The 22,119-nt window shown below is 52.3% G+C and overlaps 1 protein-coding gene across 1 annotated transcript; it reads left to right on the top strand.

Moving 5' to 3' along the window:
* The first annotated feature begins 1,038 nt into the window (after positions 1-1,038).
* Positions 1,039-21,172, top strand: PTPRH (protein tyrosine phosphatase receptor type H). Its single transcript, XM_045531825.1, has 18 exons — positions 1,039-1,103; positions 4,250-4,395; positions 4,686-4,952; positions 5,629-5,895; positions 6,917-7,183; positions 7,543-7,815; positions 8,308-8,607; positions 8,954-9,220; positions 12,633-12,711; positions 12,825-12,872; positions 16,720-16,810; positions 17,265-17,355; positions 17,633-17,709; positions 17,814-17,948; positions 18,257-18,379; positions 18,463-18,623; positions 20,315-20,450; positions 20,568-21,172. The coding sequence occupies exons 1-18, from the start codon at positions 1,039-1,041 to the stop codon at positions 20,709-20,711; spliced, it is 2,937 nt and encodes a 978-aa protein (XP_045387781.1). The 3' UTR covers positions 20,712-21,172.
* The last annotated feature ends 947 nt before the right edge of the window (positions 21,173-22,119 follow it).

The raw sequence follows: 22,119 nt of genomic DNA, 5'->3' as shown, positions 1-22,119 counted from the left end.
AATGGAAATGATATGGCCGATTGCTGTTGTAGGAGAGTCAGGACTTGGGCAGGAGTTGGCTTCTTTATATGTAATAGATTTCCTTCCTTCTTTCTTTCTTTCCTTCGTTTTTTTTTTTGAGACAGTGTCTCACTCTGTTGCCCGGGCTAGAGTGCCGTGGTGTCAGCCTCGCTCACAGCAACCTCCAACTCCTGGGCTCAAGCGATCCTCCTGCCTCAGCCTTCTGAGTAGCTGGGACTACAGGCATGTGCCACCATGCCCGGCTAATTTTATTTTATTTTTTTAGAGATAGAATCTCGCTATGTTGCCCAGACTGGTCTCAAAGTCCTAGCTTCAAGTGATCCTCCCACCTCAGCCTCTCAAAGTGCTGGGATTACAGGCGTGAACCACCATGCCCAGCTAAAATGTGCTTATCTAATGAAAATTTTAAATCAGAGAAAAACATAAGGAAAAAATAAAAATTCCTACAATTCCAATTGTAGGATATTCAGGAATGCCTTGAGGTAATGTGTGCAGATAAATGAATCCACACATCTCAGGGGATGTGTGTAAGAGGACAGAGAATGGGGGAAGCAAAGTCTAGCCCTGGAGACAAAAGTTGAATTTTCCTGCCTGGTTCCCTCTGGGCCCCAGCTTCCTCCTCTGCAGTGGGAACAGTGTCAAAGAGCTGAGGTGCTCCCAGGGCAGTGCAATAAGTATTACTTCCTTCTCTTTCCTTCCCGTTTATAACATGTGCTGGACAAATGGGGTGCATATTTCAGAAAATAGTAAACATGGCAAACATTTATTGAATGACTACTATGTGCAAATATGTCTTGGTAGCTAACTGCATCCACGATGGCCCCAATGACCCTCACTTCCTGGTTTTCACAGCTTTGTGTTGTCCCCTCCCACACTGAATAGGGTGGCCAGTGTAATAAATAAGATGCACCAGAAGTGATGGTGTGTGCCTTCTAAGGCGGTGCTGTAAAAGGCATTCTGCCTACTGTCTCTCTTGGGTCACCCACTCTGGGAGAAGCCAGTAGCCATGTTGTGAGGATGCTCAAGATGCACCGTGGTAAAGTCCACGAGGTGAAGAACCGAGGCCTCGTGCCAATAGCCACGTGAGTGAACCGTCGTGGAGGTGGACCCTCCATCTCCCGTCCAGCTTCAAATGGAGCAGCCCCAGCCAATGTCTTGACAGCAACCTCATGAGAAACTGAGCCACAACCACCCAGCTGGGCCACTGCTGAATTCCTTGCACAAGGATCCTGAGTGATAATAAATGTTCATTACTGTCTAAGCCACTGAGTCTTGTTTATTACACAGCAATAAACATATGGCCTCAGCGTAACTCACCATAACATTTTCAGGTAGAGAGCATATTTGTCTCTTTCATTTTGTTTTTATTAAGCACAAATACACAATATAGTGCATTCTGTGTAATTCACTACAGAGCCTTCTGGCAGTGGTAGGTGAGCATAACTGAGCTATTTTTTTCACAAACCAGGAAGGTGCTTCCCATGTCAATCACTATTCTCCAAACCCTTTGATACATAGTAACAATTAACCCCAGAGAGGCCCCGACCTCCTTCTCCTTTCCAAGGACTAACCAGGCCCTGCTTAGCTTCTGAGATCAGACGAGATCGGGTGTGTTCAGGGTGGTATGGCTGTCGACCCCTACCTCCTTCTATCAGACTCCACTGACCTGACCAATGGGCAACGTTTTTTTCCAGTTGGGGACCCGGATATATCTATGTTTCCAGAACTGGCCAGAAGGAGGTAGCTGCTTTGTATCCAAGGTAGATAGTATTTGAAGTCCATTTTAAAAACAAAGAGACAGAGATATAGAGAGGTTGAATGAATCGCTCAAGATCACATAAGTAAGAACCAAAACAAAGCTGCTGTATTCTTTTTTGAGACACAGTTTCGCTCTGTCGCCCAGGCTAGAGTGCCGTGGTGTCAGCCTAGCTCACAGCAACCTCGAACTCCTGGGCTCAAGCGATCCTCCTGCCTCAGCCTCCCTAATAGCTGGGACTACAGGCACCCACCATGATGCCCAGCTAATTTTTCTATTTTTTGTAGAGATAGGGTCTTGCTCTTTCTTGCTCAGGCTGGTCTCGAACTCCTGGCCTCAAGCGATCCTCCTGTCTCAGCCTCCCAGAGTGCTGAGATTACAGGAGTGAGCCACTGTGCCCAACTGGGATCTATATTCTTAACTTCCATAGTATCTGTGAAGTTAAGGCAGCCTGGAGGCCTGAAAAGTCCTAGCGCCAGGCCCCTGCTGAAAGTCCAGGGATGAACCAAAAAACATGACTAAGATTTATTGAGTGTTTAAAACAGGCCGGGCATCGTCCTCTGACGTTTTACATACCGACTCACCCACTCCTTGCAGCACGTTTACAAGGAGCTGTGCCCATTCTTTACAGATGAGGGATCTGAGTCACTGAATTTAAGTCACTTGGTCAAGGTCCCAGGTAGAACGTGGCAAGGTGGATATGCAAATAAAGTCTGCTGTCTGCCACAGGGACAGACACAGCACAGGGGCCTGACGGGGCTAAGAAGGCCTCTGACGCAGCCAGGGGGGACATCTGGGAGGAATCCTATTGGAGGAGGAGCAGGAGGCTCTGGGAGAAGGCAGGCATGGGCACCTGGCAGGAGACAGCGTCTGCAAAGGCCGGGAGGTGGGGACCTACTGGGTGAGGCAGAGGGAGCTCTCGTGGGACAAAGTGGGGTGGGCTGGGGGCCGAGGAGTCAAGCAGGGCTGGAACGAGATCAGAGGAGTCTCCAGTGTCAGGGCAAGAAGCAGAGGTGAGGAAGGAAGGTGAGGGCAGGGGCAGGGCTGGGAGCTGGGCTCTCACACTTGAAGCCTCCACTTCCTCCTCCTCCCCTTCCCGCCCTGCCCTCTGGCCTCACCAGTGGGCTGGGAAAGGGGAAATTCTTGGGTTCAAAGTCCAGCAGGTGGAAGGACCAGGCCTGGGACTCCTGGGTCCCTCGGCAGTGTCTGGAGACATGGCCAGGGCTGGCGGGGGCCTCGGGGCCTGGGGGAGCCTGGTGCTGCTGGTAAGTGCCCGCGCAGGGCCGGAGTCGGGTCCTAAGGGAGGCATGGACTTGGAGCAGGATGCCTCAGTCTGAGGGTGAGGGAGCCGGGGTCCTGAGGCCGTAGGGCTGGTGATTCCCCGAGAAGCAGGAGGCTTCTGGTTTGGCAGAGGCTGTGGGGCAGTCTTACACCTCCACCTGTGCTCTTAGGAAACTACGTGTCTGCTCTGACTTCAGGCAAGACAAGCTCTGCTTTGGAACACCCAGGACCCGAGCCCTCCTCCCTCACACCCAGGGGTCCCCCAGCCCCTCCTCCCTCACACCCAGGGGTCCCCCCAGCCCCTCCTCCCTCACACCCAGGGATCCCCCAACCCCTCCTCCCTCACACCCAGGGGTCCCCCCAGCCCCTCCTCCCTCACACCCAGGGATCCCCCAACCCCTCCTCCCTCACACCCAGGGGTCCCCCAGCCCCTCCTCCCTCACACCCAGGGGTCCCCCGAGCCCCTCCTCCCTCACACCCAGGGGTCCCCCCAGCCCCTCCTCCCTCACACCCAGGGATCCCCCGACCCCTCCTCCCTCACACCCAGGGGTCCCCCCAGCCCCTCCTCCCTCACACCCAGGGGTCCCCCCAGCTCCACCTCCCTCACACCCAGGGGACCCCCCAGCCCCTCCTCCCTCACACCCAGGGATCCCCCAACCCCTCCTCCCTCACACCCAGGGGTCCCCCCAGCCCCTCCTCCCTCACACCCAGGGGTCCCCCCAGCCCCACCTCCCTCACACCCAGGGGTCCCCCCAGCCCCTCCTCCCTCACACCCAGGGATCCCCCAACCCCTCCTCCCTCACACCCAGGGGTCCCCCCAGCCCCTCCTCCCTCACACCCAGGGGTCCCCCAGCCCCTCCTCCCTCACACCCAGGGGTCCCCCAACCCCACCTCCCTCACACCCAGGACCCGAGCCCCTCCTCCCTCACACCCAGGGGTCCCCCCAGCCCCTCCTCCCTCACACCCAGGGGTCCCCCCAGCCCCTCCTCCCTTACACCCAGGGGTCCCCAGCCTCAGTCTTTTTCTCTCTCCCCAGTCTGCTGCTTGCTCCCAGCCCCCAGTTTTTCCAAGGCTGTATTTTTGGGAAACGAAACCATTAAGTTTATCTCTGGGCCTTATCGGTTAGAGCCAAACCCAACTGCTGGGTCCCTGGAGCTCCACCCCTGACCTCTCCCTGTCCTCCTCCCCCAGGAACCAGGGACACTGGGGTGACCTTTGTCACAGCCCAGCGCCACTGTCTCCCTCCTCTCCTCCTGCAGGGCTGACTCAGGGGGGCGGGACAGAAGCTGTGAGAGTGACTGCCCCACCCAGCCCCAGTGTCACTCTGGTCAAGGGAGGTGAGGCTCAGAGGCTGATTCCTTCTTTTCTGGGTCTTACCAGGGCCTGTGCAGCTGGACAGGGGCCAAGGCAGCTGGTGAGTGACCCGTGCCCCAATCCATTGCCCACTCAGGTGGGACCTCAGCGCCCGTGAGCCTCTGTAGGGGGGGATCCCTCTGGGGATCTGGTGGTTGTGTCAGGGTCTATGAGAGCTGTTGTTTCTAGATTTGGGGCAAGAGCTCAGGGCAGTGTGAGGGACAGTTCTGATCTGCCCCCTTGTTTACACCGGACCCTCCTTCCCAATTCTCAGCTCCCAACCCAGTGAGGAACCTGACAGTGGAGGCTCGGACCAACAGCTCCATCTCCCTGAGCTGGGAGGTCCTCGAGGGCTCCGACACGCAGAACTACACCTACTGGGTCCAGTGCACTGGAGATGGTGGCAAAAATGAGACCCAAAACACAACAGACACCAGGATCACAGTGGAGGGACTTGAACCTGGGTCTTCGTATGCATTTTCTGTATGGGTGGAAATGGATGGAGTCACTAGCTCCGCGGAGCATCTCAATACCTCCACGGGTGAGAAGCAGCTTTAAACGTTCTTAAAGGGAGGTGGGGCTGGACGTAGCGGCGCACTCCTGCAATCCCAGCGCGTTGGGAGGCAGATACAGGGGGATCGCTTGAGCATCCAACTTCAAGGCTGCAGTGAGCTATGATGATGGCACTGCACTCCAGCCTGGGTGACAAGGTGAGACCCTGTCTCTGAAAAAATAAGGATGGGGAGGTGGAAGGGGGTGGGTGACAACTGACAGGAGAACTTGGCAGCTCATCCAGTGAAATATAATGAAAACCTCACATGCAAATTTCAATATTCTATCAATCAGTCATATCAAGGTAGCAAAAAGAAACGGGTGAAATTAATTATCATGAGATATTTTCAGTAGCCCAGTAGATCCAATTTATTATCATTTGGACATGTAATTAATATACAAAAGGATCAACAGCATAGTTGACATTCTTAATTTCATACTAATTCTGCAAAACTCGGTGTGCATCGTGCACTTATAGCACAATTTCAGTTCCCATGACCCACATCATGAGAGCTCAAGGGTCACGTGGAATTTGTGGCTGCCACATGGAGGGCACAGGTCTGGGCCATCCTGGCTGCCCCTGCTGGGCCTATTGGTTAAGGAAAGGCTGGAAATTTTCAGGACCAAAAACTACAGCCGATTTCTCTTCCTGTCCCAATTTTCAGCTCCCAACGCAGTCAGAAACCTGATAGTGGAGGCTCAGACCAACAGCTCTATCTCCCTGAGCTGGGAGGTCCCCGAGGGCCCAGACATGCAGAACTACACCTACTGGGTCCAGTGCACTGGAGATGGTGGCAAAAATGAGACCCAAAACACAACAAGTACCAGTGACACAGTGGGTGGACTTACACCGGCGTCCTTGTATGAATTTTCTGTGTGGGCGGAGAAGGATGAAGTACCTGGCTCCAGGCTGACCTTCGTGGCGGCCACAGGTGAGAAGCACCCACATCCACTCCTTGTTCTGTCCCCTTTTGTTCTTCATGAAGAAGGTGGTAGGGCATGGCTGAGAACCTATGAGAGAAGGTGTCACTTCCTCTGGCCTCTGCTCTGGGCACAGTGGGAGAAATGTCCTTAGGACTGACTCACTGGGCCAGACCTGCAGCGATCTGCAGGAGAGACTGGCCATATCCCAGGGATATCTTGGTTCAGGAGATAAGAAAACAGTGTCCACAGGCCCTCCTGCCTCTGAGTTAGGGTCTGGGGGCTGCTTTCTAGACCATAGTACTAGGGTGTGTTTTTCTTAGTGACCAGGGATGTATAGGGACCAAGGCATGCTGCCTGAGCTCTAAGGGATTATGTGCTATGGAATGTGGACACTCTGACCCTATGACTCTTTTCCTAATTCCAAAGTATTCCATTGTCTTCAGGATGGAAGCTCAGACCATCAGTTCCCTCACCCTGACTTGGGTAACTCTCCTGTTCTACACCTTTGTTGTCCAATATGGTAGCCACTAGCCACATGTGGCTACTTAAATTTAAGTCCACCCAAATTGCATAATATTGCAAATTCTGTTGCATATCTCATGTACCTTAATGACGGCCTCCCAGTCCCCCCTCCATCCTCTACTGGTGTTGTACCTACCATGTTGGAAGGTGGGAGAGCATTTCCATCATGGCAGAAGTTCAGTTGGCAAGCGCTGGCCCAGACCCCTTGCTACTGAAAGTATGGTCCATGTGTGGGCAGCATCGGTGGCCCTCTAGAGCTGATTGGAAGCACAGAATCCCAGTCTCATCCCAGACCTACGGACTCAGAACCTGCATTTTAACAAGATTCCTAGTGACATGTATGCACATTCGAGTTTGAGAAGCACCGGTCTAGGCCACACTCCCTACATCCACTGGGACCAGCACTTGAGGGAAAACTGGGAACTGTGATGACCAAATATGCCCACTGCATGTCCCCTCTCTTTTCTGTACCCCTGTTCAATTTGGATCTTCTTCCTAATTTCTCAGCTCCCAACTCAGTGAGGAACCTGACAGAGGAGGCTCAGACCAATAGCTCCATCTCCCTGAGCTGGGAGGTCCCCGAGGGCCCCGACACGCAGAACTACACGTACCGGGTCCAGTGCACTGGAGAAGGTGGCAGAAATGAGACCCGAAACATAACAGACACCAGGGTCACAGTGGACGGACTTGAACCCGGATCCTCATATGAATTCTGGGTGTGGGTGGAGAAGAATGGAGTGCTTGACTCCGGGCAGAGTCTTAGCATCTCCACAGGTGAGAGGCCTCAATGCCTACACTCTGTTCTGGTGAGAGATTAAGAACTGGCAAAGATGCTTTGACCCTTTAATCCATAGTCTCCCCAGCTTCACTGAGCCAGGACAATCCCTTACCCGAGTCCACAGGAGAGATGTAGCCGCACCTGGGACTGGCTTTGCCCTGCAGAAGCGGAGAGCCTCTTCAGATTTCTCCTGCCACTAGGCGTGGGGCTGCAAGAGCCCAGGCCATTCGCGGTCCCATCGCTGGGAAGTGTTTCTTAACACGCTGGGCTGCACATGGACAGGGCATTTCACTGTATTCTGGACTCTTGGGGACTGGGGAACATGGAAATCCTGACTCTCTTCTCCTTCCACCAGTCCCCAACACAGTGACAAGTCTCAGTGTGCAAAACCAGACCAACAGCTCCATCACCTTGAACTGGACACCTCCCGAGGGCCCAGGTGATTTTGTCTACACCTACTGGGTCTCATGGGTCCTCGAGGAGGACGTGACTGACTCTAGGACCCAAAACACCTCAGACACTGGAATCACCCTAAAGGAACTGAACCCTGGGAGCCTGTACAACCTCACCATCTGGGCAGAGAGGAATGAAGTCAGAGGCTATACCAGGACCCTTACTGTAGCAACCGGTGAGATACAGTCTGGTTCTGGACCTATTGGGATGGGGCAAGGAAAAAGATGAAGGGCCTTTGGGAGCTTCTTGGGGGATGAGGGGTGCCCGTTGACCCTATCCAACCTCACTGGAGCTTGAACTTGTAGGTCCTGCTTCTGGGAGCATCGTCCCTCTGCAACCAGGGTTTTCCAAACTATGGGGTCTGTCTTTTCTGCCTTTGGGAAATGGACTTTTTGGGAGTTACAGTTTCATTGACGGAGATTCCAAGGCCTCATGGGAGTTGTAGTTTCAGGGACTCATGTCTGCTGGGAACCAAAAGGTGACAGGCAGGACCCAGGGCGATCCTGGTCCCTACAGTGCTTGGGTTTCTAAGCTCTTTTCTGTGGTTCGCTCTTCTAGAGCCATGGATAATGGGCATCTCAGCTTTGCTGGGAGGGGCAGGTGAGCAGGCTCAGGTAGGAGGGTCTTTGAGGATATCTGCCTTCAGGCCTCTACCCTCACTTCTCAGCTCCCAATGAGGTCACAGATCTGCAGAAAAGAACTCAGACCAACAACTCAGTCACCCTGTGGTGGAAGGCCCCCACAGACCGCCACTTTGGGCTTTACATATACTGGGTCCAGTGGGCCAGCGAGGGACACACCCAGAGGGAGCAAAGCCCCCAAGGAGATTGGGCCAACCAGACCTCCAGCACCAATGAGACTTGGTACGAGGTGGAGGACCTTGAACCTGGGACTCTGTACAACTTCAGCGTGTGGGCAGTGAGGAATGATGTAGCCAGTTCCATACAAAGCCTCCAGGCATCCACAGGTGAGATGCCCCCCCCTTCCTTTACCTGGTGGCCTGGGCGTAGGTCAGACCTGGAGGGCCAAGGGAGATGAATGGACTAAAAATCCCATCAGGCCATGGGGCTGGGAACTCATATGCTGCGGCACTATGGAGAGCCTAAGGGCTCATGGGAGTCATAGTTTTCAGGGACCTATTTGTGTTAATTTGAGGAGAATGGAAAGTGGGGCAAGGTGAGGTATTTGGGTCTGGGGGAGGAAGGGCTGGCTTGTCCCAGGGGACTGGCATGCCAAGTGCTGGTGGTGGGTGGAAGGTGGTGGGAAGCCCTCTTGGACGGCTCCTACTGACTCTTCTACTTCCCTTCACCCAGCCCCAGACTCGGTCACCATCACATCCTGCGCCAGCACCTCCGGGGGCTATGGGGTCATCCTGACCTGGTCCTGCCCCTCGGGGGGCTACGAGGCCTTCGAGTTGGCAGTGGGCAAGCAGCAGGTCTCCCAGGACAGGTCTGCATGTGGACAGGGCGTGCCTGTGTCGGGTCTCGGGCCGGCTCGGTCCTACACAGCCACCATCACCACCGTGTGGGACGGAATGAGGGCCCAGTCTGCCCCGGTGACCTGCCACACGGAGAGTGCAGGTGAGCAGCCCGCAGGGGCCATCAGGCCCTGACAAGGGAATCCATGGGAGTCTGTTGTTCCTGTTTCCTTTAAAACAGCTTTATTGAGGTACAGTTCTCATAACATACAATTCACCCACTGCAAGTTACAACTCCACGACTTTTAGTATATTCACAGTGTTGCACAACCATCGCCACTATCAATTTTAGGATATTTTCAATACTCCGAAGAGAAAATTCACTCCCCTTAGCCATCAGCCCTTTGATTCCCCCATTTCTTGGCCCCTAACTCTGAGAAATCTCTAATCTACTTTCCACTTATAAAGATTTGCCTCTCTTGGGTATTTCATAAGGGTGTAATCACACATTATGTGGTCCTTTGTGAATGGCCACTTTCACTGAGCATAATGTTTTAAAGGTTCATCCAGGTGGTAACGTGTAATAATATTATCCGTCTTCAGCTGAGGGCTCCGTCGAGCTGTTTCCAGTGTCTGCCTATGATAAGTACCACTACTATGAACATTCGTGTACATGTTTTGTGTGGACGTAGGTTTTGATTTCTCTTGGGCATGTACCCAGGGTGGGATCGACGGGACACCACGCTAACTCTGTGTTCAAAGGCCAGATCTGTTTGCCAGTGTGGCCGCATGATTTTACAGTTATCAATGGGGTACTTGAAGAAGTTTGAAGCTTACACTTTGGAAAGTTCTGATTATGTACCAAGCCTAAGGCTATAAGCCTCCCTTTGCCCCATCCCAGGAACAGGGGCTCCTATGAGACTGGTCTCCTTCCAATCTGGACAGAAATGGGAGGTTGGTGCTGTGATGAACGGATACTACTTCAAACCAGACTTCACTGGATCCCATTGTCTGGGAGTGTCTTTTCCTCAACAATGGTCCCTGGGAGGACAGATACTCTGGTCCAATTCTGTGGGACCAAGTCCCTAAGGGAAATGAGTCTCCTCTGTAGGCTGTGAGACCCTACCTGAGCCTGTTGACAAGCAGGCTGTCCTAGTGACCAGGAATATGGAGGAGCAGCAGCCTGGGGGGCCCCCAAGGCTGGTGGAGATGGGCCGTGGGCCTGAGTCTATCCAGGACGGATCCTGGGAAAACTGTGCCCATCAGAGCCTGGGACCAACCAAGACCTCAGGCACCCCTCAGGCAACCCCAGACCTCAGGAGGCCCTATTGCTGGGGAGTCCTTTCCTCAGCAAACAGAACCTCTGGGAAGATTTCCTCAGCAAACAGGACCTCTGGAAGGATTCTGGGGAGAATGGAAGCTGTCAGTGCCAGGGACTGATTTCCCTTTCTTTCTTTCTTTCTTCTTTCTTTCTTTCTTTCTTTCTTTCTTTCTTTCTTTCTTTCTTTCTTTCTTTCTTTCTTTCTTTCTTTCTTTCTTTCTTTTCTTTCTTTCTTTCTTTCTTTCTTTCTTTCTTTCTTTCTTTCTTTCTTTCTTTCTTTCTTTCTTCCTTCCTTCCTTCCTTCCTTCCTTCCTTCCTTCCTTCCTTCCTTCCTTCCTTCCTTCCTTCCTTCCTTCCTTCCTTCCTTCCTTTCTTTCTTTCTTTCTCTCTCTCTCTCTCTCTCTCTCTCTCTCTTTCTTTTCTTTCTTTCTTTCTTTCTTTCTCTCTTTCTCTCTCTCTCTCTCTCTTTCTTTCTTTCTTTCTTTCTTTCTTCTTTCTCTCTCTCTCTCTCTATCTCTCTCTCTCTCTCTTCCTTTCTTTCTTTCTTTCTTTCTTTCTTTCTTTCTTTCTTTCTTTCTTTCTTTCTTTCTTCTTCTTTCTTTTCTTTCTTTCTATCTTTCTTTCTTTCTTTCTTTCTTTCTGTCTCTCTCTCTCTCTCTCTCTTCTCCCCTTCCTTCCTTCCTTCCTTCCTTCCTTTCTTTTCTTTCTTTCCTTCCTTCCTTCCTTCCTTTTTTTTTTTTTGAGACAGAGTCTTGCTCTGTCACCTGGGCTAGAGTGCCGTGGCATCAACCTAGCTCACTGCCAACCTCAAACTCCTGGGCTCAAGCAATCCTCCTGCCTCAGCCTCCCGAGTAGTTGGGATTACAGGCACACACCACCATGCCCGGCTAGTTTTTTAGTGGAGATGGGATCTCGCTCTTGCTCAGGCTGGTCTCAAACTCCTGACCTCGAGCAATCCTCCCGCCTCGGCCTCCAGAGTGATAGGATTAGAAGCGTGAGCCACCACGCCCTGCTCAGGCAGTGGTTTCTTAACCAGCAATGTGGTTCCTCAATATAGACATTTGGGGATATGTCCTTCTTTGTCATGGGGGGCTGTACTGTACACAGAAAGGTATCGAGCAGCATCCCTGACCTCCACCCAGTGGATGCCAGTAGCTCCCCCATCCACAAGTTGTAGTAACTAAAAATGTCTCCAGACATTGTCCAGTGTCCCCTTGGGGACAAAATCACCCTTGTTGAGAACCACTGGTCTAGGCCAAGGAAGGGGAGAGTTCACCTGAGCATATGATGTACAGTTGACCCTTGAACAACAGTCCCCTATACATAGTCAAAAATCTGCATATAACTCTTGACTCTCCAAAAACTTAACTGCTGGCCAGGCACGGTGGCTCACGCCTGTAATCCTAGCACTCTGGGAGGCCCAGGCAGGAGGATCGCTTGAGCTCAGGAGTTCGAGACCAGCCTGAGCAAGGGCGAGACCCCTGTCTCTACTAAAAATAGAAAACTTAGCGGGGCACGGTGGCGCATGCCTGTTGTCCCAGCTATTCTGGAGGCTGAGGCAGAAGGATGGCTGAGCGCAGGAGTCTGAGGTTGCAGTGAGCTAAGGTGATGCCACTGCACTCTACCCAGGGTGACAGAGCAACACTCTATCTCAAAAAAATAAAACAAAATAAATTAAGAAAACCCAAAAAGTTAACTGCTAATAACCTACTGTTGACTAGAAGCTTTACCAATAACATAAACAGTGAAATAACACACATTTTGTATGTATATGTAGTATGATATATACTGTATTCTTACAATAAATTAAGCTAGAGAAAAGAAAGTGTTATTAAGAAGATCATAAGGAAGAGAAAATATATCTACCATTCATTAAGGGGAAGTGGATCACCATAAAGGCCTTCATCCTCATCATCTTCATGTTGAGTAGGCTGAGGGGGAGGAGGAAGAGGAAGGCTCAGTCTTGCTATCTCAGGTGTGGCAGAGGAGGAAGCAGTCCATGTATAAGCGGACCTGTGTAGTTTAAGCCCGTGTTGTTCAGGGGTCAAGTGTATTTGGACCAGGCTCCTGGGAAGTGAGGGAGGAAGAGGGAAGGCTGAGTGGAGGCTGAAGCTTTAGCCAGAGGGTTCGCCCTTCCCCCTCCCGAGCCTCAGCATCTACCCTGTAGGCTCTGACCCCAGTGCCAGGCGAGGACAGAGGTGGGAGATCGGTAGACAAGACCTGGGCTGAGGCTCCCAATGCCTCCTCCCCGCAGGGGTCATTGCTGGAGCCATCGTGGGCGTCCTCCTGTTTCTCATCCTGGTGGGCCTGCTAGTGTTCTTCCTGAAGAGGAGGTGAGACTCAGCACAGGACTGACTTCCTGGAGGTGGAGGCGGGGGCAGGAGGAGGAGGATCTCTGGTTCCAGCCTCGCTCCCTGAGCCTTTCATCCCCATGTCCTTTCCCCAGGAATAGGAGGAGCCAAGAGAAAGCACCCCCCGAGGATCTGGTACTCAGGTGAGCAGACGGTTTGGGGGAGCAACTGGCAGAATCGCTGTCTGGTCAAGTCAGAGTGTTTGCTGGTGTTTGCTGGAGGGGTCAGAGGGCAGGATCAGTGAATCTACCCACATAGGTCTCAGGAGGGACTAATGCCCTCAGCAGCAGGGACCACGCGCCTTTAATTGCGACTTGCTCCCTGGGCAGCCTGGGCCAGGGACTTTGAATTCAATTCTGTCTCAGCTCCAGGACATTCATTCATTCAATCATTCAACAAATGCTAACTGAGCACCTACTATGTATCAGGCACTGCTCTAGGTACCAAAGAAACAGTAAATTAAACCATGATTCTTGCCCTCATGGAGTTTATATTCTAGCACAAGAAGACATTAACAAATAAGAAAATAAAGAATATGACACACACTTAGAGGCAAAGCAAGAGTGGGGGATAGGAAAAGCAGAGAAGTATTTTAGCTTGGGTGTTAAAATTAGAGGAGATTTTAGATAGGGTGTCCAGGAAAAACCTTGCTAAGAAGATGACTAACAGGAAGTCATTGAGTACAGACCTAAAGGAAGGGGGAGAAAGGGCCATGCCCATGCCTGGAGAAAGGCATTCCAGGCAGAGGGACCAGCAAGTGCAAAGGCCCGGAGGCAGTAGCACACCTGGAGATTTGGAGGGCATTGCACATGTCTGAGACTGAGCAGCATGAATGTGGGGGAGGGTGGTCAGAAATGAGGTCAGAGAGGTATCAGGTGGGACCAGATCAGACAGAACCTTGTAGATGAAGGTAAGGACTTTGGTTTATTTTGAGATGGGAGCTTTTGGATAGACCAATGATTGACACAATCTAACATGTTTAAGAAGCAAAGGCAGAAGTGGGGGAACCAGGAAGAGATTTTTAATGACTCATTAAATATAATATAATATAATATAATATAATATAATATATATAATATATATAATTATATATATATATTATATATATAATATATATAATATAATGATTATATCTTAGACCAGAAGATGGTAACAGGTGGTCAGAATCTAGATGTATTTTGCTTATTTATTTTATTTAGAAATAGAATCTTGCTCTGTCACCCAGGGTAGAGTGCAGTGGCCTCATCATAGCTCACCGTGGCCTCGAACTTCTGGGCTCAAGAGATCGTCCTGCCTCAGCCTCCCAAATAGCTGGGACTGCAGGCACGCGCCACAATGCCTGACTAGTGTTGCTGCATTGATTCTATTCGAAGTCTGGCCCTGTCTACATGTTGGGCACTTTGCGACCAGCAACCCCCAATTCGTATTCCTGGGTGTCCTGGCGTGAGAGCCCTCTGGGCCATCCAGGTGGACACGTCCAGGAGTTAGGTGGGAAATAGCTATGAAGCTCAGGAGAGCCACAAGGAGGAATTGGAGGGAGAGATTCGGAGATCACAATACGTATACATGGAAAGTGAAACCACAGGAGTGGACAAAACCCTGTAAGAAGTGTGTGTCCGGCGAGAAACCAGGCTTGGGGTTGGACTCTGGGGAACACTTCCCTTTCAGGATGGACAGAGGAAGAGAAGCCCTCCCAGGCTTTGGACAGGCAGCAGCCGGCGAGGTGGGGGCCAAACCAGGAGAGGGTGTTCAGGGAGAGGGCAGAGCCGGGAAGACCCGGAAGGCACAGCCGGGACTGCTGGGCCGTCAAGGGGGTGTGGGCTGAGATGTGACCGTCAAGATGGGGAGGCCAGTGATGACTCTGGGAAAAGATGTTCCCTGAGGAGTGGGGATAGACTCCAGACCGTGGTGACATAGTGAAAGGAAGGGGAGAAAACTGGTCCACATGAGAAGTTTGAACATAAAGGGATGTCCTCATAGGTTTTCTTTTTTTTTTTTTTTGAAATAAAGTCTCATTCTGTTGCCCGGGCTGGAGTGCTGTGGCATCAGCCTCGCTCACAGCAACCTCAGCTTCCTGGCTCAAGCGATCCTCCTGCCTCAGCCTACCGAGTAGCTGGGACTACAGGCATGTGCCACCATGCCTGGCTAATTTATATATATATATATTTTTTTTTTTCATATATATGATATATAAATATATGTATTTATATTTATATTTATATTTAGTTGTCCAGCTAATTTCTTTCTATATTTTTTAGTAGAGACGGGGGTCTCACTCTTGCTCAGGCTGATCTCAAACTTCTGAGCTCCAACGATCCACCCTCCTCGGCCTCCCAGAGTGCTAGGATTACAGGCTTCACAGGTTTTCTTATCGTTTAGGTATGGCAAGGCTGACAGATGGAGAGATGACTGCCACCGAAAAGGGCTTTTTATACTCACAGGTCCCACCACGAGGGGTTGCCTGGGAAGCACCAGGGCTGGCCAGGAGGCAGAGGGAGAGAGGGAGAACTGCGGGTGGGAGCCCCTAGTGTGGTTTCCTTGGGAGGGAACGGGTGAGGCAGGGGCAATGGGCTTAGGGTCGGCTGGTGTGAATAATTTCACGGGCTCTGGGGCACAGGGCGATGCCGGGTTGCCAGGCATGTGGTCCTGGTGTGAGGCTGGCAGGTGGACAGTAGCCCCCAGTGTGAGAGCCCATTGGGGGTGGGGGTTGGGGTGTGGATTCAACCGGCCACTCAAGAAGGGGAACTGACCAGCCGTTGGTCAGCCTCGAAACTGGGTTGGGACAGCATTTATAAAACTACATTATCAGGGGGAAAGTGAGAAAGAGCTGCAGCTATATGAGGTCAAAGGACTTTTTTTTTTTTTTAAATACAGAAGAGAGATCAGCACATTTACAAGCTAAAGGGAAAAAGGAGACGGTATCGATATAGAACGGAGGGAAGAAAGGCCACTGGAAGCCCCTGAGAAGGTGGGAGGGATGTGGACTCAGAGCCCAGAAGGGAGTGGCCCCAAATGGGAGAAGAAACACCTTTTCCTTTTAAAAACTTTGTAAAACTTAAAAAAAAATTTAATTGTGATAAAATACACATAATATAAAATTTACTGGCCAGGTGTGGTGGCTCATGCCTGTAATCCTAGCACTCTGGAAGGCCGAGGCAGGAGGACTGCTTGAGCCCAGGAGTTTGAGGTTGACCAGCCTGAACAAGAGCAAGACCCTGTCTCTACCAAAAACAGAAAAAATTAGCCGGGCATGGTGGCACGTGCCTGTAGTCTCAGCTACTCGGGAGGCTGAGGCAGGAGGATCGCTTAAGCCCAGTAGTTTGAGGTTGCAGTGAGCTAGGCTGATGCCATGGCACTGTAGCCCAGGTGACAGAGCGAGACTCTGTCCAAAAAAAAAAAAAAAATTTACCATTTTAACCATTTTTAAGCATACAGCTCTTCAGTATTGAGTATTGTGCAACCATCACCACCATCCACCTCCAGAACTCTTTTCATGTTGCAGAACTGAAACTCTGCACCCATTAAACAACAACCCCTCGTTCCTCTGCCCCCAGCCCCGGCACCCACCGTTCTACTCTCTGTCTCTCTGAATCTGACTACTCCAGGGACCTCACGTGAGTGGAGTCATGCAGTATTCATCTTTTTGTGCCTGGCTTATTTCACTTAGCATAATGTCCTCAAGGTTCATCTGTGTTGTAGCAGGTGTCAGAATTTCCTTCCTTTTTAAGGCTGAGTGATATTCCATTGTACGTGGAGACCACGTTTTGTTTTCCTTTCATCCATTGTGGATGCTTAGGTTGCTCCACCTTTAGGCCATTATGAATAATGTCGCTGTGAATATGGGTGTGCAAATTCTTCCAGTCCTCGCTCTCATTTCTTCTGGGCATATACCCAGGAGTGGCACAGATAGATCAAAAACACCTTTTCTTTTATCCCAAGAGCACAGGATTAAAGGTTAAAATCTTTTCTCCTCTCCCCCTCAACCCACAGCTTCCCAGGGGACATCCTGGCCAAGGATTTCGCTGACTACGTCAGGAGGAATGAGAAGGACGGCAACTGGGGCTTTGCAGAGGAGTACCAGGTGGGTGGGGATGCAGGGGCTGAGCTCAGCTGCGCGTGGCCCAGACCCACCCTAGACCTTCCCGCACCCTTTGGGTTTAAGCAAAGGCAGCAACGCATGTCTTGTTCCATGGTGCAGAAATTCTCGGGTGTGGTTATCTTTCAACTCCTTGAAATCTTAAAATAATGATGAGTCAATGCTAAAGTAACTCCCTTCAACCCTGGTGAGGGTCTGTTTTCCCCACACCTGCTCTCTCACCTATGTGAAGAAGTCCCCATGGCTCCCTAAATCCTCCCAGATGCCCCCAGGGTGGGTGGCACACCTATGTTCTGTTTTTGTGGGTGCTATAGAATCCCAGGGTGCAAGGAATAAACAAGGGGTGATGCTAGAGAAGGCAAGGGCGGTTCTGGGGGTCTCCTCCAGGAGAGGTAGAGAAAACCCATCACCATGAACCCCCCTCTGCCTCCACCCCCAGCAATTGGCCCTGGAGGACCACGGCCACTCTCAGATGGTGGCCTCAGCTCCAGAGAACCATGCCAAGAACCGCTACAGAAACGTGCTGCCATGTGAGTCTCAGGCTCCGGCTGCGTTCTTCCTCAGCCCCGACCTGGTCCACACCCCAACCCGGTCCCCTTCCCTTACCCCCTGTGGGAGACTCGTCCCCCGTGAGTCCCTTCAGAGTCTTCCTGCCTCCCCCAGCCGAGGTCCCTCAGCCCCTCTCAGTCCCTGCATGGCTCCCAGTGTCTGCATCTCGGCACCACCTCTGTCCCTGGGTCCCTGACTTGTCTCTGCCTCTCTGTCTCTCACTGGTCTCTCTGCATCGCTCACGCTGCCCCTTTCTAGATGACTGGTCCCGGGTGTCCCTGAAGCCCTTCCGTGGGGAACCAGGCTCTGACTACATCAACGCCAGCTTCATGCCTGTAAGGTTGTGGTTGGGAGCGGAGGGTGCTCGGCGAGGCTGGAGCTGTAAGGGCCAGAGGGGCCATCCACAGCCCCCCTTGACATGCCTGCTTTCCTCACCCAGGGTCTCCACAGCCCGCTGGAGTTCATTGCAGCCCAGGGCCCCCTGCCGCACACTGTGGGCGACTTCTGGCGCCTGGTGTGGGAACAGCAGAGCCATACCCTGGTCATGCTGACCAACTGCATGGAGTCTGGCCGGGTGAGAGGACAGTCCTGGGTGCTGACCTCTGAGCTCCAAGCCACGGCCCTGCCCCGGACGCTGGTCCAATGGAGACCCGGTGGAGACCGCACTGGTTGCTCCAGTGTGACTGCAACCATCTTCAATGTGGCCCCTCCCGCCCCGAGGCCATCGGCTGCTCCACACATGAGGCCTGAAGGGGATCCCGCTAACCTTGGGGTGGAGGGGTCCTCCTGGCCGGATCTGCACCAGTGGCCCCTGGGTCCTGCCAGGGAGAAGAGCCACGAGGCAGAAGCGCCTCCTGTTTTCTGACCCCCATCCTCCCCCAGGTGAAGTGTGAGCATTATTGGCCCCTGGACGATCAGCCCTGCACCTATGGGCACCTGCAGGTGACCCTGGTGGGTGAGGAGGTGACAGAGACCTGGGCGGTGCGGGATCTACAGGTCTTGCAGGTAAATCCCGCACCACCCCCACAGCCCTCCCCACGCACGTCTCCCGTCTCCGGAACCAACACGCTCTCCCTCGCCCCATCCAGCTGGAGGAGCAGAAGACCCTATCTGTGCGTCAGTTCCACTACCTGGCCTGGCCGGATCACGGTGTCCCCCACTCCCCAGACCCCTTGCTGGCCTTCTGGAAGGTGCTCCGGTGGTGGCTGGACCAGGCGGTGGAGGGAGGCCCGCCTATTGTGCATTGCAGGTGGGGACCGGAACCCCCTTGCCCGGGGAGAACCTCGGGATCAGACAGTGGTGTGTTGTTAGGTGGTCCCGGGGGGCTTGTAGAGGGGGTGGGAGAGAAGGAAGGTAAGGATGAAAAGACGGGAACGAAAGATGAAAGGGGAAAGGAAGAGAAGGTATGAATGAGGAAGAGGAGGGGGAGCAGGAGCAGGACGCAGCCAGAGAGTTTGAGAAACAGTTGAAATACGCCCCCTGGTGCTCAATTGCTGGGCTGCACCCATCAACTGCTCTCCTGATAGGCTGAAGCCCCTTAGGTCAGGTTTCACCTAAATGCAAACACTAGGGGCACGAGGAGGGAAGCTTGCTCTGCCCAGGGTGACTGCCTCTGAAACTAGGGCTCTGGTTTCAGTGACAGTTGACATCGTGGAACATTGAACAGCCACCATCTCTCTCATCCTCAGGACAACCCGCATGACAAAAGAGTTTCCTCCCCATTTTACTTATTTATTTGTCTTTGGGTAGAGACAGGGTCCCACCATGTTGCCCAGGCTGGTCTCAAACTCGTGGCCTCAAGCAAGCTTCCCGCCTTGACCTCCCAAGGGGCTGGGATGACAGGCGGGAGCCACCACCCCTCCCCATTTTAGAGCTGAGCTGATATCATTCCATGATTCCATTAATATGAACTATCCAGAAGAGGTAAATGAACCGAGACAGAAACAGATTAGTGGTTTCCAGGGGCTGAAGGGAGAGGGGGAAATGGGGAGTGACTGCTTAATGGGCATGGGGCCTCATTTTGAGGTGATGAGAGTGTTCTGCAAGTAGATAGAGGCAGTGGTTGCACAACATTGTGAGTGCTAAATGCCACTGGATTGTTCATATTAAAATGGTTAATTTTTGGCCAGGTGTAGTGGCTCATGCCTGTAATCCCAGCACTTTGAGAGGCCGAGGCTGGAGTATTGCTTCAGGTCAAAAGTTCGTGACCAGTCTGGGCAACATAGCCACACCCTGTCTCTACAAAAAACTTTTTAAGAATTGGGCCAAGCACGGTGGCTCACACCTGTAATCCTAGCACTTTGGGAGGCTGAGGGGGGAGGATTGCTTGAGGCCAGGAGTTTGAGGTTGAAGTGGGCTAAGATGATGCCACTGCACTCTAGAGGGGTGGCAGAGGGAGACTCTGTCTCAAAAAAAAAAAAAATCATCCAGGAGCAGTGTCCCATGCCTGTAGTCATACCTATTTTGGAGGCTCAGGTGCAAGGATCTCTTGAGTCCAGGAGTTTGAGACCGCAGTGAGCTATGACTGCACCACTGCACTCCAGCACGGGTGACAGAGTGAGACCCTGTCTCTAAAAAATAAATAAAATGGTTAATTTTATGTTTAAAGGAATTTAAAAATTGTTACCTCAGGGGTTCATCTTCCTGTGTTTGAATCCCAACTCTGTCACTTATCAGCCAAGTAACCTGTGATGTGACACTTCACTTTACTCAGCCTTCATTTCCCCATCTGTAAAATGGGTGTGCTGATATTAATAGATCTTACTTCTTAGACTTGAGAGGAGAGAAAAGGGCACATAAGACACTTAGAACAGGGTCTGATGGACACAAAGAACTCTAGGCATAGTTGTTGTCATTCCTCCAAAAGCAGACCCTCTAATCAGCCAGGGCTCCAGACTCCGCCCTCCCCCATGGTCTGACCCTCTCTCCTTGTCCCACTAGTGCTGGCGTGGGCCGCACTGGCACCCTCATTGCCCTGGATGTCCTGCTTCGGCAGCTGGAGTGTGATGGCCTCGTAGGGCCCTTCAGCTTTGTGAAGAAGATGAGAGAAAGTCGGCCGTTGATGGTGCAGACGGAGGTGATGGAGCCCCTGAGGGACACAGGGTGAAGGTGGGGGGCAGGATGTGGGACCCTGCGGCTCAGAGCAGCCCAGGCTTGGGGAGGGTGCCGCTCATTCTCCATGCCTCCTCTCCAGGCCCAGTACATATTCCTGCACCAGTGCATCCTGCGGTTCCTCCAACAGTCAGACTCAGCCCCAGAGGAGGTGATGTATGAGAACACGGCAAACCTCATCTACGAGAACATGGCCGCCACCCAGGTCCAGGAGGTGGAGGCATAAGCTATGAGAGGGCTGAGCAGGCAGCCCAGCTGCACTCAAGCTCTGGGTCCCCACTGGAGCCCAGATTCCTGGAGGAGTGGAGGACTGGGGTCCCAGACTCCTGGGCCCTATGGGAGGAGGGGGCTGGGAGCCTGAACTGTGGTTTCTCCAGGGGAGAGGGGTCTGCTTCCACTCATGAATCCTGTGGGAGCTGGGGGCCTGGACACCTGGCTGCTTGTAGGAGAAGGTGGTAGCTTGGATTTTCCTGTTCTTTGAGAAGGGAGGGAGAAGGAAGCTGGGGGAGAGGGATGCAGCAAGAACCCAGGCTGGAATCTGGATTCTGAGGGAGGAAGAAGTTGGGGTCTGGAATTCTGGCTACCCAAAGAGCAAAAGCAGGCAGGATCCTGCCCCGCTTTTACATCAGAAAACAAATCAAGCTGACGCCATGGCACTCTAGCCTGGGCAATACAGTGAGATTCTGTCTCAAAAAAAAAAAAAGAAAAGAAAAGAAAAAAAAGAAAGAAAGAAAAGAAGAAGAAAGAAAGAAAAGAAAAGAAATCAAGGCCAAGTGCTGTGTGGCTCCCGCCTGTAATCCTAGCACTCTGGAAGGCCAAGGTGGGCGGATCATTTGAGCTCAGGAGTTCGAGACCAGCCTGAGCAAGAGCGAGACCCCGTCTCTACTGAAAAAAAAAGAAAAGAAAAGGAATCAGTCTTCTATGACCTGGGGTTGGAGGGAGTTCCTCTGCCTGAGGTCTCCCTTCACCTCCCATCTGCATATATTTTCCCATCTATCCCATAATTTATTAAATCATTGTTCTCAGAAACAGTTGCTCCTGTGGATTTATGGGTCTGGAAATGATACTGGGGTGGGAGTGGGGATGAGTTTCTGACGTCTAGGTACAGAGGCAAACGTCCCAGGTAGGGGACTAGAGGGACCCACGATTTTGCACGTTAATATAGGTTTGGATGGTTACGTCTCTCAGAGATGGCGGGGTCCAGATGTCCGTATCCAGGGTCTGGACAGTATGGGTGGGGTTCGCTGGAGCTGGAGGCGTGGGGGCTGCCTCCTGGGCTTGGCGTTAGGGGAACCGGGAGGGTGATGTCTGGGGACTGTTATGCTGAATATCATCTGAATACTTGGGTCTCCAGATGGGTCTCCTGGGTCCCAGGACTAGCTATCATGGCACCCAGTTTTTGAGCTGCACGGGGTGTGTGTTTTGTGTGTGTGTTGGGGCACGGGGAGCGGTGTGGATGGCCGACGGCTGGATCAGAAGGCAGAAAATTCTGAGGCATCAGGATAAACATCCGTGGGCGCCACCATGGTTCGGGGGTGGGGGCGGGACGAGGGGTAGGGCGGGGCTTTCCGCCTACCCAGGACCGAACAGGGGCGCACACTCTCTCTCTGTCTCTCTGTCTCTCTCTCTCTCTC

The sequence above is a fragment of the Lemur catta genome, chromosome 19 (genome assembly GCF_020740605.2).
Source record: "Lemur catta isolate mLemCat1 chromosome 19, mLemCat1.pri, whole genome shotgun sequence".
In the NCBI taxonomy this organism is placed as follows: Eukaryota; Metazoa; Chordata; class Mammalia; order Primates; family Lemuridae; genus Lemur; species Lemur catta.
Note: the sequence above shows the minus strand (reverse complement) of the source record. Positions and strands in the feature narration are given on the sequence as shown.

Excerpts from the sequence above, each read along its gene's own strand:
- PTPRH (XM_045531825.1), top strand. The coding sequence starts at position 1,039 with ATGCTCAAGATGCACCGTGGTAAAGTCCACGAGGTGAAGAACCGAGGC. Across the intron at positions 7,816-8,307 it reads GACCCTTACTGTAGCAACCG|CTCCCAATGAGGTCACAGAT; the intron begins GTGAGATACAGT and ends CTCACTTCTCAG. Across the intron at positions 8,608-8,953 it reads AAGCCTCCAGGCATCCACAG|CCCCAGACTCGGTCACCATC; the intron begins GTGAGATGCCCC and ends CCCTTCACCCAG.